Source organism: Alexandromys fortis, unplaced genomic scaffold, assembly GCF_014885135.2.
Source record: "Alexandromys fortis isolate MF-2015 unplaced genomic scaffold, M_Fortis_MF-2015_v1.1 scaffold_68, whole genome shotgun sequence".
Classification (NCBI taxonomy): domain Eukaryota; kingdom Metazoa; phylum Chordata; class Mammalia; order Rodentia; family Cricetidae; genus Alexandromys; species Alexandromys fortis.
Window position 1 is genome coordinate 4,403,713 of NW_026067948.1, and position 15,433 is coordinate 4,419,145.

Below are 15,433 nucleotides of genomic sequence, written 5' to 3' on the forward strand. Positions count from 1 at the left end.
TTTTGGTCATGGTGTTTCATCCCATTTTTCTACCCTAGCAATTTGTCCCATAGATAAACGCTACATCATAAGGCTACTGCCAGGTCTAGATGGAAAAGAAAGGGAGCGTGTGTTATTTACAGTAACTGTGGTACCCAGCATTACACATTCCAGCATACTTACAGACGAGTCTGGCCACCACAGCCAGGTGAGCAGAGAGTCCCCTTGTCCCCAGACACTGCCTTGCTGTGGTCTCAACTGCAGCTGGCCAGACACAGACCTACTTCCCCATGCGGCTTCCTCCATAATATCCAACAGATGGGATAGCACACAGCCTTTTGAGAATGGCTGTTTTCATTAGGAAATGAATCCTTGTGCCTTTTACTGATGACAAGTGCCCATTGGGGCATATTGTAACTTGTTTAGCCATTTATTTACTGAGCCGTCTTGGGTTTAAGTCATCTTTTAAATTTTTCATTTTTTAATTTAATGGTATGGCTGTTTTCCCTGAACATGTGTCTGTGTTCCACATGTGTGCAGTACCCCTGGAGGCCAGAAAAAGACATCAGAATCCTGGAACTGGAGTGGCAGACGGTGTTGGGAATCAAACCTGAGTGCTTAAAGAACAGCCAGTGTTATTAACTGCGGAGCCACATCTCCAGCCCCTGTTTTCAATAATCTTGAGCATAGTTATAAGCCTTCTTTAGAGGGTTTTATAACATACAGGTTATTTTCATGTCTAGATTACATGGAACGTTCTGTCATATATGAAGTGTACCGTGGTTTTGTATACAATCTCTGGTCTGCTACCAGAGCTGCATCAACCTTGTATGAAGTGCCACTTCCCTTACTAGTTCCTGGTTCCGGTAGTCTTCTATTTGACATTTAGAAACGATATCATCTGTCTTAGGTATAGGGTGAGTCTCTTGCAAGTTTTGGGGGTAGTTGCATTCTTTAGCCAGCAGTGATATTTTATTTCTATCTCTCCTTAGTTTTTTGTTTCCTTTAAGTCTACTTTCTCTAAAAGCACATTTCTAAATTCACTCCTTCAAGCAAAGAAAGAAAAATTATAGAAAGGTACAACACAAATCTCAGTAAATATTTGCTGTGAGGCAGGTAACAAGCTAGGAGAATAAAAGGTAGAATATCTTACACTAAAAACTTCAGGGTACAGTATAATTGTACTGTAACATTGAAGGTAATAGCACAGCACATAACTTTTGTTGGTCACAGGGAGTATTAAGGGGGAACATGCTGGGTTTAGAACGGGCATTTTAAGTAGAAGGATGAACATGGAAAAGCAAAGTAGTGTGAGATAGGAGGCAGGCTGGTGTTCCTGGTGTGTGGAGAACATGTGAGTGACCGAAGGAAGAGTAACTGCCTGGCGTCACTGTTGCCTGAAGAGCACCGTGCAGGTTGAAGGTGTTTTTATGGTTGGAGGTTTGGGGTGTGGTAGTGGTGATGCAGGCTGGAAGATGACTCCACTATCATTTTACAGAGGCCATGAGTGGTAGGATGAACTGATCTGAGGTAGCTGTGGACTCTAGGGTCAAGGAGACAACAGTTAGATCTTCAGGAGAGTCAATGGCGGCTCCAGGTTGAAGGACGAGAAGACAATGTGTGCAGGAGAGGGGTAATGGCCAGTGAACATTGGCCTAAGAGACACCAAGCTTTTGTTGTGGTTTAAACAGATTCGGTGACTGATCTATCAACCAGGAAACGTTTTGTTGAGTTCTGTGAAGATGTGTTCAGTTCCCAGCCTGTCACTGCCAGCACATCAGTGTCCCTGGGAGGGACCAGAGACCTTGGGGACTTTCTGCCTTTTATAATGAACTTAAACCTTGGCCCTGGAGGAAGAAGTAGCCTTTGCATTCATCACAGCAAGGATACCCACACTGTTCAGATGAGACCCTATCGTGACGTCTAAGGCCTCCCTCGGTACAGACGTCCTGAATAGCTAATCTAGAGAAGGAGAGCACCTCTGCTCTGGACATAGAAAACAGCAGAGACGCCTGAGGAATTGTTTCTAAGTCTGCCTTTGTGTAACAAGCTGGACACCACAGAAAAATCTAGTGTTCTAGGTATTTTTTAAAGCTAAAAATGTGCTTTGAATACATTGAATTTTTTCAGGACCTTTAAGTTTTTATAGATGAAATTTTAATTTTATGTTATTATACCAAAATAGACTTTTCAATCTTATGCATATAATTTATTTCACTGTATGGAAAGTGATGGGTAGAGTTATATGGTAACTACAGTGCTGAGCTTAGGACATTTAAAAATATATCTTCTTTAAAACTTTTCTTAAAGGTTTATCATATGTTGTATATGTGTTTTGTCTGAATGAATATATGTATACCACATGCATGTCTGGTGCCCACAGAGGTCAGATGTAGGCATCATCTGTAGATGGTTACTGGCCACCATGTGGGTGCTGGGAACTGATCGCAGACCTTTAGTAAGAGAGAGCAGTGCTCTTAACCATGGGGGAGTCCCTCCAGCTCTGAAAACACATCTAACAGATTCCCCAGTGCAGCAAATGTGCGTGAAGTTAATAGTTTATTAACTTCTAAATGGTACAGTGCTCCCATCCTAAAGAACAGCATAAAGATGCATGTTAGCTTTCTAAATTCAGGAACTTTTGTAGACGAGAAGGAATTAGAAGTGAAAATATTCCATTTGGGAGCATATTGTTGGCCAGCAGTCGGGTCCTGATGGTTATTCTGCAAAGGTGGACGAGCTCACATGGATCTTTGTATCTTGTTGGAGGGATGTAGTCCAACCAGTTTTGGATAATTGGGCGTCTTCCCAAGCTCAGCTGTGTCTGGAGACAAGAAAAGCTTTCATTTACTCTTGGATTGATCCCAAGTATTTAGTACTTTTAGATTTTTATTTAGGTTCAGAAAAGATCCTGAATTTATATAACCCTTGTTGCATGAATTCTAGTTGGCCTTAATAATAAAACTTGGAGTCTGATATTAGGGGGTGAAAGCTGAGAGATCAGAGAAACAGTGTGGCCAGCCATTAGAGAGACCTTTTACCTTTGCCAGTGCTCAGACCAAATGGGCCATCCTGTCTTCAGACTCTCTCCTCAGACTTTGTCCTCTGAGTGCAGGAGCGATTCTCAGACTGCAACTGTCTCCACCAAACCTCAGACTGCAAGGAGCTCCTCCCTCCTTATATTCCTCTCTCTGCCCCGCTATATCACTCCTGTCTCCACCTCCCCAGTGCTGAGATTAAAGGCATGGGATCCCAAGTGCTGGGATCACCTTTGTGTGAGCTCTGTTTCTTTTAGACAGATTCAATCTTGTGTAGCCCAAGGTGGTCTTGAGCTCACAGAGATCCCTCTGCCTCTGTCTTCCAACTCCTGGCATTAAAGGTGTGAGCCACCACTGCCCGACCTCCAATGGTTTACCTCTGTACTCTGATCTTCAGACAAGCTTTATTTGTTAAAACATAAACAAAATATCAATCCAACTCCTGTAATCTTTATCAAAGCCTTTTTACCTTATAGGCATTTTATTACAATTTTGTTCCAATTTTGTTCTCCCAGCAATAAAAAACAGTATTTGGAAGGCACTAAGCAAAATTTAAACTATGCGCAGGAAGTTCCTCATTTCAGATGGAGCATTCTTCTACATTATCACCTCGTCTGAGGTGCTGACATCAGCACAGCCATGTGCAGAAGCCATCCAAAAGCTAAAGGTACCAGTGTCCTGTTCACCCGAGGGGCCTGTTCAGAAAGTCTGATTCTAGAAACAGGTGATGTAAATCATACATGCTCCCCAGCTGGACCCAACCCATGTAGATCACCAAGACCTCAGTGGAGACCTGCCTGCATGAAAGGAGGTCTTCTTAAAGTCTTAGGAAGCCATCTTTTCAAAGAGTCTGCTCTAGGGCTTAAATGCCAAGGGAAGGCATTTCCCCAAGCACTCATATAACGCTGGAAGAAGAGAACCAGCTCCACAAAACTGCCCCCTGACTTCCAGCCGTACCCCTACAGTGCATGCAATAGTTAAGAAACAACAGCAAACACCTTCTTTGTCCCGGCCTCTTGACACTTACCTAGCTGTATTATATATGTGCATATATTCATTATTTATTTAGTTATCAACTATTTAAAGAGTAGCAAATGTATATTCAACTGTAGTAGGTGCCTAGGATAATTACTAGGCATGCAAAGTAGACATTGTCTGTGCCTACAAGGGTATGGCAGAGAGACATCCAAACTTAATATGTGTGCCATCTGAGAAGTGACGGAAGCAGGAAACCAGCGCTCAGACAGCGTGGACATGGTCCCACGGCCTCCCACACAGCACTACTCCACTGGAGTTGGTGAACTCTACTTGTTTGGAGCCTGCATATAAATTCTTTGCCTCCCAGGTGACTTTGGTCGATTTTTTCCTGATACTTTTTGTAATAGTTTTACTTGCAAAATTTTAGACTGGTCTAAATTGATGTGTTCTGTAATAACCATGCAGGGCAGTTACTACGAAGCAAAAATGTAAAAAACCATGAAGACATTAAAAACAACTTAGGTATGTTCTCTTTGAAAATGGGTGGCCAGTTATAATAATCTGACCCAGCTGTTTGCCTTACAGCTGGCCCACACATTAGTATTTCTTATCAAGGCATTCAAACGCCAGCAAAGTATATGCCTTTGAACCTATTTCTGAAGTTACACTTCTAAAGATGGGAGGAACGGTTGATTCCTTGTTAAGCTGGCTGGTTAAATTTGTGCGACTAGCTTCCCTTTATAAATATAAATTAACTTCTTGCTGTTAGTGGGCATGATACAGTTGGATACTGCAATTTGCAGTTCATTTTGGAAAAAAAAATGAGCATTCCCAATTTATGGTTGATAGATGGGTGATTTTTTTTCTCTAACTTGGTTTAGTCCCAAAGCCTTATTAAGGAGAAGATCTCCATATTTCGGAGAGATATTTTCAGTTGAATAAATATTTTATGTCTTTATATTTCTATAATGCTTAAAATTGCTTGGGCATCATGAATGGAAAAACCTATTTCTTGGTATGTGATTGTATTTGTGGGGAGAAGTGGAGCTGCCGTTCTGAAATAGTCTGGCGGGAAGAAGAACTGAAAATTTTATCTTATTTTGTTCTTAGATGGAAATCTTAATACACAGTTTGTTATTTAAATGTAAAAATTTACATCTATTTAACACTAAAATAAACCATAAATTTAACTTTTGAAGTTCATGGTAAGAAAATCAACATTTGAAGGACTAATTTTAGCTCATTTGGATTTTGCCTCATTGTAAATTACTGAGCATATGAGCAGTGATTAATTCATCATTGGAAATAATGCATGCATTAAGAACACTCCACTTTTGCCTTCACAATTATGTCCTAACACGTGTTGGGTTCCACTCCCTCCCCCAAGAGTGAAGCTCTGCTTACACCCCCAAGAGTGAGGCTCTGCTTACCTCTATCTCCCGCACTGAGACTGTAGAAAGCACTCTGGAGCATAGCGTTAGACAGGTCTTAGCATCTTCTTGAATGTCAATCAACTCATGGTCAACCATTATTCTCACTCTCGAAGGGTAGAGTAGTATTGTTAAAACAATGTTGATAGGGTTTTTCTCTCTCTCTAGGATCCCGTACTGCAGGAGGATTCTTAGGATATTTGACTGTCGCGTCTGAGCCACATAGAGGAGAGGTGTGATGCCGCTCAGCGGGCTGGGGCAGTACACGGGCGTGAAGGTTCTGCAAGGCAAAGGCAGAGCGTGCAGTGTCGTGAGCTGTGTCAGCAGGCACGGAAAGGTAAGCTACTGTGTTAACAGCATCTACGACATCAGCCCTCTCCCGTGAGCGCCTTGTAACCAACTTCTATCCGAATGTCTTAAGAATTTGACACTATAGAACACACTGAAGGGGGAAGCAAGTGCCCACCAAACACTGAGGCTTCCTTGCGTGCAGGGCACTCTCTTTCAGTCACAGCGGCTCTCTGTGTCTCCCACACTGGGCAGTAGGAATCTCACCAAGCTCTGGACATATAAAATGGAAATGAAAGAAAAACAGCTTTTATAGTTCTTTTTAAAGATTTAATTTTTTAAAGTTATGTGACTGTGTAAATGTGAGTTTATTCTGTGGGTGGGAGCCCGAGGTGTCCAGAGAGGGTGTCAGATTATCTGGAGCTGGAATGACAGGTGGTTGTGAGCTTTGGGTCCTTTGAAAGGGCAGGCAGTGTGCTTAACTGCTGAGCCTTCTCTCCAGCCCAGTTTACTTTATTAGTAGAAATATTGATCATGTTGATATCTTTGCTTCTGTTCTTGGACATATATTGGCCATGGGGTTGGATTGAGTGGAGATTAGATGAGAAGCCAGTGTAAGCCCCCAGTCATGTTTGTCCATTTAATAAAATAAGACATGTGTGTTACCGTGAGATGTCTCCGAGTACCTCAGGAGAGAGTTTTATTTTCCTCCTTTAAGAGTCATATTTCGGACTAGAAAGGTAATTCATCCAGTGGAGTGCCTTCTGTGCAAGTATGCAGACTACATTTAACCCTTAGCACTGATGTTCTGGTGGCGTGTGCTTGTAGTCTTAGTGATGGAGGGAGAAAGGAGCCCCTGGCCAGCTAGCTAGCCTGCTTGATGAGCTCCAGGTTCAGTGAAAGACACTGTCGGCAACAAGTGGACATTCAAGTTTGCCCTCTGTCTACACACACGTTTTTGTTTTTGTTTTTGTTTTAGAACTTCTAGATAACCAGGACTGCCTTGCAGGACTGGGTTTTCGAAAGAGGCTGCAGCCAGAGTAATGACCCAGCAGTCAGAGCAATCCTGTTCTCTAGGAGGCAGGGGCTTGTTTCCTGGCACCCAGATGGCAGCTCACAGCTGTCTTTGACTTCAGCTCCAGAGATCTGGTGACCTCTGCTGCCTCCAGGAGCACCAGGCTTGCATGTGGTGTAAAGAAATACATGCAAGGCAAACACCCACGCACATACATAGAGACATTGACATCTGTGTCTTGGAGTATCACATGGGGGCTAGATTACAATACTTCCATTCTTCAAGACAGAAATGAAATGGTATATAGCATTTGAAATTGTTTCATTTAATACACTTTTATATTCCTTACTGAATTAGTTACCATAAATGTAGAGAGAACACGATAGTGTCTCTGACCGCAGGAAACTTGATATTAACAAATAATTTTGCCAAGTAACATGACTTTTGAGATTAAGCAAAGAGGAATTTTATTAATAAACCTTGCCTCTCAAATTCTAATTTGAATTCTAAATTGAAAAGTCTAGTCAAACAGTGACGCAGTCTGCAGACTGAGACAGAACTTTGGGGGTGCTTGTGGTGATTTGAGGGTGTCTTCCACAGTCTCACGTAGCTGAGCATTTGGTCTCTAGTTGGAGGAAGAATGTCATGGATGCAGGCTGCGAGAGTGTGAAGCCTCACCCCGTTTTAGTTGCTCTCTGTGCTCATGCTTGTCACTCAGGATGTGACCCTTAGCTTGTGCTCCGGCTGCCATGCCTCCCTCCCATGGTAGACTCTTAAGCCCCTGGGACTACAAGCACAAATACACTCTTCTGTATTTGCCTTGGTTGTGGCCTGGTCACAGTATCGGGAGAGGACGGATAGAGACGAGTGAGATGGCCCAGGGGGTGAAGGCACCAAGCCTCGAGACGCAAGCATGGTCCCTGGAACCATTTTGTAGAAGGAGAGAACTTTCACAAGCCTCGAGACGCAAGCATGGTCCCTGGAACCATTTTGTAGAAGGAGAGAACTTTCACAAGCATCGAGACGCAAGCATGGTCCCTGGAACCATTTTGTAGAAGGAGAGAACTTTCACAAGCCTCGACACACATGTGCCTCCTACCCCTCCACACACACATACAAAATAAAGTTTTTAAAAATTTCAAGTATTGGATAAGATGGAGCCAGCATGCTCCAAGAGGCTAAAGGAGACAACCCTAAGTGTCTGCCACTCTGCTTCTCAGCCCTAAGCAGCGGTGTGACTCGGGGCAGCAGTCTCACGGCTCGCTTCCTCATGTGTGGGTAACTTAACAGCTGCATGTCCAAAGTCTGCTGACAAGGAGGTATAGAAATGAAAGATGCAGTTCCTGCGCACTGTCAAGGACAGTTAATGTGATGCAGGATAGCCACTACTGTGGTAGAAGTTTGCTCAAAGCAGCAATACCCTGAGGAGTGGCACTTAGCTCTCCCTGGGCTGGCCATGTCCTGTCAGATACCTAAGAATGAAGACTTGGAGGATTAGCAGGTGTTTTCCAGTGGAAAGCTTAGAGTGTTCTGGGTACAAACATACAATGGCCCTGGAGTATTGTCCCTAGACACTAAAGGATGCGAAAACCCCTGACAAAGTGGAGCCCTCTGTAGTAAGCTCTTTGTGAACAGGTCCTTGGTCACCCTGAACCTCCTCTCATGAGGTCCTTTGAACCTTCAACCCTTGTGCTTTTAGCATTTTCTTATTTTTGAAAACTTGCTTAACATCTTTATATATTTATTGTTCTCTTTTAAAAGTGGTTGAACAAGGTGAGCTCTGGAAACTTAGGCTTCAATGGGGGTGTTTTATAGCTCTCTCTCTCTCTCTCTCTCTCTCTCTCTCTCTCTCTCTCTCTCTCTCCCTCTCATAAATGAGATGACAGCTTTGCTGGAGTCAGTTCTCTCTGCACCATGTAGACTCCAGAACTGGAACTCAGGTTGTCAGACTAGCGGCAGCTATGGCTGCCAGCTGAGATCTGGCTGGTCCAAGGGAAGAAATTGTATTTTTGGCTCACTACTGTATCTGTGAGACTTAAAACAATACTGACTCTGTAGGGGTCAATCAAATACTTTTTATTGGAATTTGGTTTCAATCCCAATAAGATTTTTTTGTGCTTGATACTCACTTAAACCTTTTACAGGCAATGTACTGTTTTGCCTGCTGACCCATCTCACCAGGCCCTAACACAACCTTTAAATTAGATATTTTAATTTTGTAGAAACTCATCCAGAAAATACAAGAACATTAGCCTGATGTCAAAGCCATCTAAAGAATCATAAGAAAAGCAGAAGATAATTCTAATTTATATAGATAGGCAGAAAGGCCCATATAAAATCTGAATTATTTGAACTTAGCAATATGCAGAAATACTTCACTGTCCAATGAGGTTTACTTTAGAAATACACGATCAGTTTATGACCTGAAAAAATCAATCAAGGCACTTCATCTCATAAATGATTTTTAAAAGTGGTCATTTCAAAACTGTGATAAAATTCAAGATGGATGTGGTGGCAGTTGGCTGCATTCTCAGGATGTGGTCTTGCCGGTTCTTAAGAAGGTATTTGACTTGACCTTCTAAGTATTGGAATTCAGGAAAATCAGAGCAAAAAGCAAGTGGTCATTGTTAAGATTTAGAAGATTCAGATATATTAAAATTTACATCTCCTCTAGGAGATATTGAGTGAATATTGATTGGAAATTGTTGAAAACATGACTAAAGCTCAAATAGATTTAAAATGAGATTTAAACATCTAATCTGTACCCACATGATGTGTGATACATAAAGAGTATGGAGCTGTAAACCAAAATCTGCTTACTGTGTCCTGACAGTTATTATAACGGTGCTCACGTGGATGGAGGGGGCCAGCAAAGCAAGGCCTGGTTTTAAATGTGCGGTTAATGCAGGCCTCCGTGTCTGAGAGCTTGTCATACGTGCCTGTGTAATGGGGCACAATATTTCTGTACAGTTGCATAGTGGATCACTCTGGTTTGCAGATAGACATATCTCCAATTCTTCTACATTCTCCTTTGGCTGACAAATCGAATAGACCCTTTTTTCATAATACTGCAATCTCTGGTGTTTACATAGTCTACTTTCTTGACACTTTGTTTTCCTGGTCAGACCAGCCTCAGGTTCCCCTGTGGCTTTGTAGTCTATTCCCTCAGCCCTCCTGTCTTCCCACCGCCCTCAGTGTCCAGCAAGGTGTGCATGCCATGTTGGCCAATTTTGATTTGACCCTTATCTTGCAGTTTCATCCATAACCATAGTTTCAACTACTCTTCATTTATTTCAACAAATACTGAACATACGCTAAATGAAAACCACTGTTTGAGGTACTTATATTGGTGAACGAAATAAAACTCTTACAGTCTTCCTTAATGTTATATCAGTTACTAACAATGCAGGGTCAACACAGCACATAGAATAAGCCGTACAAATATACTGGGAGATGCATGACTGATGGACAGGGCGTGCCTGAAAGGTGACATCTGGGTGAAGACTAGGAGACACATTTACTTAGCTGTATCACCATGTAAGTGCCTGGAATGGTGACGGAAGGGTAAGACAGTCAGTGTGGACCAAAGGGTGAAACTGAGGGCCGAGGAGATGGAGGCCACTTTGTGAAAGGGTGTCCTATGTGTGCGAGAAAGTCTTTTGGCTCCGCGTGGACCGGATATGCGCAAGAGGCTTGGGCTGTAAGAGCAGCATGGTTGTCCGCGGTACAACAGAAAGAAAGAAGCCACTAAGCTTGGGACAGGGTGACAGCAGTGCAGACAGCCATATTTTCCCACCACTTGCAGGCAGACAGAACCAACAGATATAAGAAATTAGATGTAGAAATAAAGACATCAAAGATGGCTTTCTGTATCTAGCTACTTGTTGCACGTCTCCACCTGGACAGCTCAGACTTTTCTGTCCAGACTGATTTCGTAGGTGTCTTGTCACACTTGATGGGTGTGCAACAGGACCATGGGCAAAGGGTGTTTCTAGAGCTTTATGGTATAGGTGGTTAGTAAATACATGAGATGTAACTAGAGATTGTCATCTTGAGTCAAATAAGCCATACCCCCAAAGTCAAATGTCATGGATTCTCTCTTAATGTGGACTCTAGACTCAAATATACATATATATGAACAGTAATAGGAGGAAGACAAAATATTACATGTTTTCACTCATAAAGCACTTAGATTTAACTTTGTATGTTCAGATATGTATGACAATGTGGCTTGAGCACGAAAGGGGCACTGATAGGAAACATGGAAGGAGGAGGCCCAGGAGGTAGCTGGGAGGGATGAGTAGGGCACAGCAACACCAATGATGAACAATGAAGCCATTATTTTGTAACCAGTTTTCAAAAGGTATGTTAAGAGAGTCTATTGCTGTTGTCTTGGTAAGAAATGGCAGTGCTCCATCTGGATTAGACATGAGGAACTAAGAAGGATCTGTTTTTATAGACAGTTGAAAGGACTCATTGCTGTGGTGGCAAAGGAAGAAAAGAATCAAGACTTAATAATTAATTCCAAATGTCCGCCTTGAGCAATAGGGTCAGGTGCTCCTGAGGTGAGAACCAGATTGGCTTGGAGATGGGTGTGCTGACTGGTAGTCTCTTCTGCCCCATGTGGCCCTCTCAGGTAGACAGAGAGGAAGGAGAGGTCAGGACTGGCGATAAAGACTTGGAAGTCACTGACACGCACATGATATTTCAAGTCATGGGACCATGTAAATATTTGAGGGAAAGTATACAGCCCACCAGCCATGGGCAAAGGATGATTCATATCAGAAGACATGTAACAGATGCTAGCCACCCAGAGTGGTGAGCTGGCAGCCTGGGGTACTAACAAGGTTGCCACACAGAGAAAGATACCATGAGATTGTCAGGCTCCTTCAAAATCTAAAACTCTAGTTCTGTGCTAAGTATAATGGCCTGTAGTGACTTTAATCCTGTCACTACGTCCATATCCAAATTCTCAATTTAAAAACTGTCCCATACACAGTGGAGAATGAGCAAGAAAGTTCAGATGGATCATACTTGCTCAATGAGGCCTTGAGTTCCATTCCAGAGAGCGTGAATGATCCTGTCAATCATAATTCACTTTCATTTTCCATTAAAATTTCCCCTTTCCCTGCCCATATTTAACTCTTCCTTTCCTCCTCTATTTATTACACTTTTCAAGGATACCCTGAGCTTTAAACCTGGTTATTAGAAGCTGTAACCACATAGAATGACAACAAGTCCCAGTGGTGGCTGTGTTTACAGTTTCCAGCTCCTGGGTTGGGATGATCATTCAGGAGCACACTCTCGTGGGCTCTTGGGCAGAGGGATATTACAGGGACCATGGCTACTCTGGCAGAACCCACTACCATGTCTCCTGGCCACCTGTCGCCGTGCCCCCAGAAGGTGATGGGTAAGTGTTTTGTTGAATGAAATGCACAAATGTTCTAATCAGGCTAACACCTGAAGCCAGGGAACTAATTGACTTAGGATCAAACTCTCGAGCCACAAGAAAGTCACCTGGGGCTTTTGCATGTCAGAGAGATTGATAGGTTCGGGCAGTAAAAACTTGGCCTGTAATGAGAACATTCTCATTGAGCTCAGTTGTAGAAGATTTTAAATCATTTTTTTAAAACCATCTGACACAGATAGGGAGCTCGTGTTGACTGTTGACCATGAGGTGATGGATATACTCTGAGCTGTACTTGGGGGAGTGAACTATATACACACACTACAAGTGTGCAATCTCAATAGCACTGAAGGAAGCGACCACGGTTAAGTCGTAAGACAAGGTCTGTTTCTTTTTATGGGATTTTTCATGTATTTGCTAACATCTTCCTTGAGCACCACTATGACTTGATAGTACGTAATACAGGTAAAACTCTAAAATTCACAGTCCACAATGAAGCCATGGATACATCCCCAGGATGCGAACGGATCTAAGAAAACTGTATTGTACTCCCTACAGACCCACTTCTCTCTCTTGACAAAGTGTAAGAGGATTACCTCCATATCAGCGCCAGGCTGCAGCTCCTGTCCTGGATATAGTCTTTCGTCTTCTTGAGAAGGAGTTCCACAAAGTCAGGATTACCTTTTCTGGCGAAAACCCAGTACAGAATGGTATTCACACATATTTCAGTAAATTCGAGGTTGAAATTGAATTCAAAACGGTGTCCTGACTTCTCCACAAATGCAATATAGTCGGTGAGGAGTATGTCAAAGCCATCCAAGTCAACATACCTCAGAATTTTTGCCAGTGTTCTATAAATCCTGGGTTCATAGCAGTGGTATCCCCACTGGCCCAGAAACTGCAAAGAGGGCCTCTTAACTATCTTGTCAATGAGGTTGCAGAATATATTGCCTCTTGGGAAAGAAGCCTTTCTGCATAACTTAGAAGAGTTATTCATCGCTTCTTGGGGGTAGATAGGAAACCACGGGCAGTCATACTGCGATCCTTCAGCTACATATTTTGATAATGTGGTAGGCTCTACGCCACATGCACACCCCCCCCCCCCTTCAGCCTGAGGAAGGACAGCCCTGGGTGACATCACAATACCTGCAGAGCTGTCATCAGCACGGGTCAGAAAACTGAGGCACTTTGTGTAGCTGGTGACATTTGAGAGACCCAAGGGACAGAAATAATGTGCAGGAGAGCTAAGGGGAAATACATTTAACTTTCCAAGAATTCCACCCAGTCGACGTTGTGTGTCTCTGTCTCTCAGGTGTGAGAAGCACCCTGCATACATCACACTGCATGTTAGTGTTAGTTATGGGAGCGTAGCTGGACAGCTCTTGAGTTCCGTGTAGGTACTTCCCACTCTCAGTCCTCACAGGTTCCTTCCCCCATTTTGTAGTTGAAACTGATGACAAAGATTATGCAACTTGCCAGTAGGCACTCTGCCATCCCTGCATGTAACATCCTAGGAAACAAAATCTAGAAACTTGGTTTTAGGATTTTAAGTTTTGTAGATACTGTTCCTCTACATACCTGGTAGACCCTATGTAATTGGAGCAAAGAGTTGGTTCTTCAAGAAAATCAACAAAATAGACAAACAATATTCAAACAAACAAAAAGCAGAAAGATACTATCCAAATTAACAAAATCAGAAATGAAAAGGGGGGACATAACAACAGACATGGAGGAAATCCAGAGAATCATCAGGATTCTATACTCAAAAATCTATACTCAAAAATCTATAGTCCACAAAATTGGAAAACTTAAAGGAAATGGACAATTTTCTAGATAAATATCACTTATCAAAAATTAAATCAAGACGAGATAAGCAAATTAAATAGATCTATAACTGCTAAAGAAATAGAAACAGTCATAAAAATCTCCCAACCAAAAAAAAAGGTCCATGACCAGTTAGTTTCAGTACTGAATTCTACAAGATTTTCAAAGAAGAATTAATACCAATACTCCTCAAGTTGTTCCATACAACAGAAACAAAGGAACATTGCCAAACCCTTTTTATGAGGCTACAATCACTCTGATACTGGCATAACAATATCAATATGTAGAAGAATAAAAGTATATCCATATCTATCACCATACACAAAATCAAGTCCAATGGGTCAAAGACCTCAACATAAAACTGACCACACTAAACCTCATATAAGAGAAAGTGGGAAATATATTTGAATGCATTGGCTTAGGAGATCACTTCCCAAATATAACCCCAGTAGTACAGACACTAAGAGCAACGATTAATAAATGGGACCTCTTGAAACTGAGAAGCTTCTGTAAAGCAAAGGACATGGACAACAAGACAAAACAGCAGCCTACAGAATGGGAAAAGATCTTCAACAACCCCACATCAGACAGAGGGCTGATCTCCAATATACAAAGAGCTCAAGAAATTGGTCATCAAAAGAACAAATAATCAAAAAAAAAAAGGGGGGTACAGACCTAAACAGAGAACTCTCAACAGAGGAATCTAAAATGGCTGAAAGACACTTATGGAAATGTTCAGCATCCTTAGGTCATGAGAGAAATGCAAATCAAGACAACTTTGAGATTCCATCTGACACCTGCAAGAATGGCCAAGATGAAAAACACTGATGACAACATATGCTGGAGGGGCTGTGAGGAAAGGGGAACGCTCCCTATTGCTGGTGGGAATGCAAGCTGGTACAGCCACTCTGGAAATCAATATGGTGACTTCTCAGAAAATTAGGAAGGAACCTACATCAAAACCCAGCAATATAGCTGTTGGGTATATACCCAAAGGATACTCAATCATACCATAAGGAAATGTGCTCAACTATGTTCATAGCGGCATTGTTTGTCATAGCCAGAACCTGAACACAACCTAAATGCTCCTCAACCAAAGAATGGATAAAAAAAAAGTGATACATTTACAAAACGGAATACTCTACAGAGGTAAAAAAAATAATGACGTCTTGAAATTTGCATGCAAATGGATGTAGCTAAAACCATATTGAGTGAGGTAACCCAGACCCAGAATGAAAAATATGATATGTACTCATAAGTGCCTTCTAGACATAAAGCAAAGAAAAAAGCAACCTACACTCTACAACCCCAGACAACCTAGACAACAAAGAGGACTTTAAGAGAGACATACATGGATCTACATAGGAAGGAGAAAAAGACAAGATCTCTTGTTTAAATAGGGAGTGTGAGAGTCGTGGGAGAGGGTAGAACGGGAGGGGGAGGAAAAGAGGGGAGCAGAGAAAAATGTATAGCT

General features: G+C 42.2%; 1 protein-coding gene across 1 annotated transcript; it reads right to left on the minus strand.

Annotated features, from left to right (window-relative positions):
* Positions 1-2,596: 2,596 nt before the first annotated feature.
* On the minus strand, positions 2,597-13,132 carry Asb17 (ankyrin repeat and SOCS box containing 17). Its single transcript, XM_050149453.1, has 3 exons — positions 12,732-13,132; positions 5,426-5,705; positions 2,597-2,803 (listed from the first exon to the last, which is right to left on the minus strand). Exons 1-3 carry the CDS (start codon positions 13,130-13,132, stop codon positions 2,597-2,599), a joined length of 888 nt encoding a protein of 295 aa, XP_050005410.1.
* Positions 13,133-15,433: the final 2,301 nt, after the last annotated feature.

Excerpts from the sequence above, each read along its gene's own strand:
- Asb17 (XM_050149453.1), bottom strand. The coding sequence starts at position 13,132 with ATGAATAACTCTTCTAAGTTATGCAGAAAGGCTTCTTTCCCAAGAGGC. Across the intron at positions 5,706-12,731 it reads AGCCTGGCGCTGATATGGAG|AACCTTCACGCCCGTGTACT; the intron begins GTAATCCTCTTA and ends TTTGCCTTGCAG. Across the intron at positions 2,804-5,425 it reads TCTCAGTGCGGGAGATAGAG|ACACAGCTGAGCTTGGGAAG; the intron begins GTAAGCAGAGCC and ends TCTTGTCTCCAG.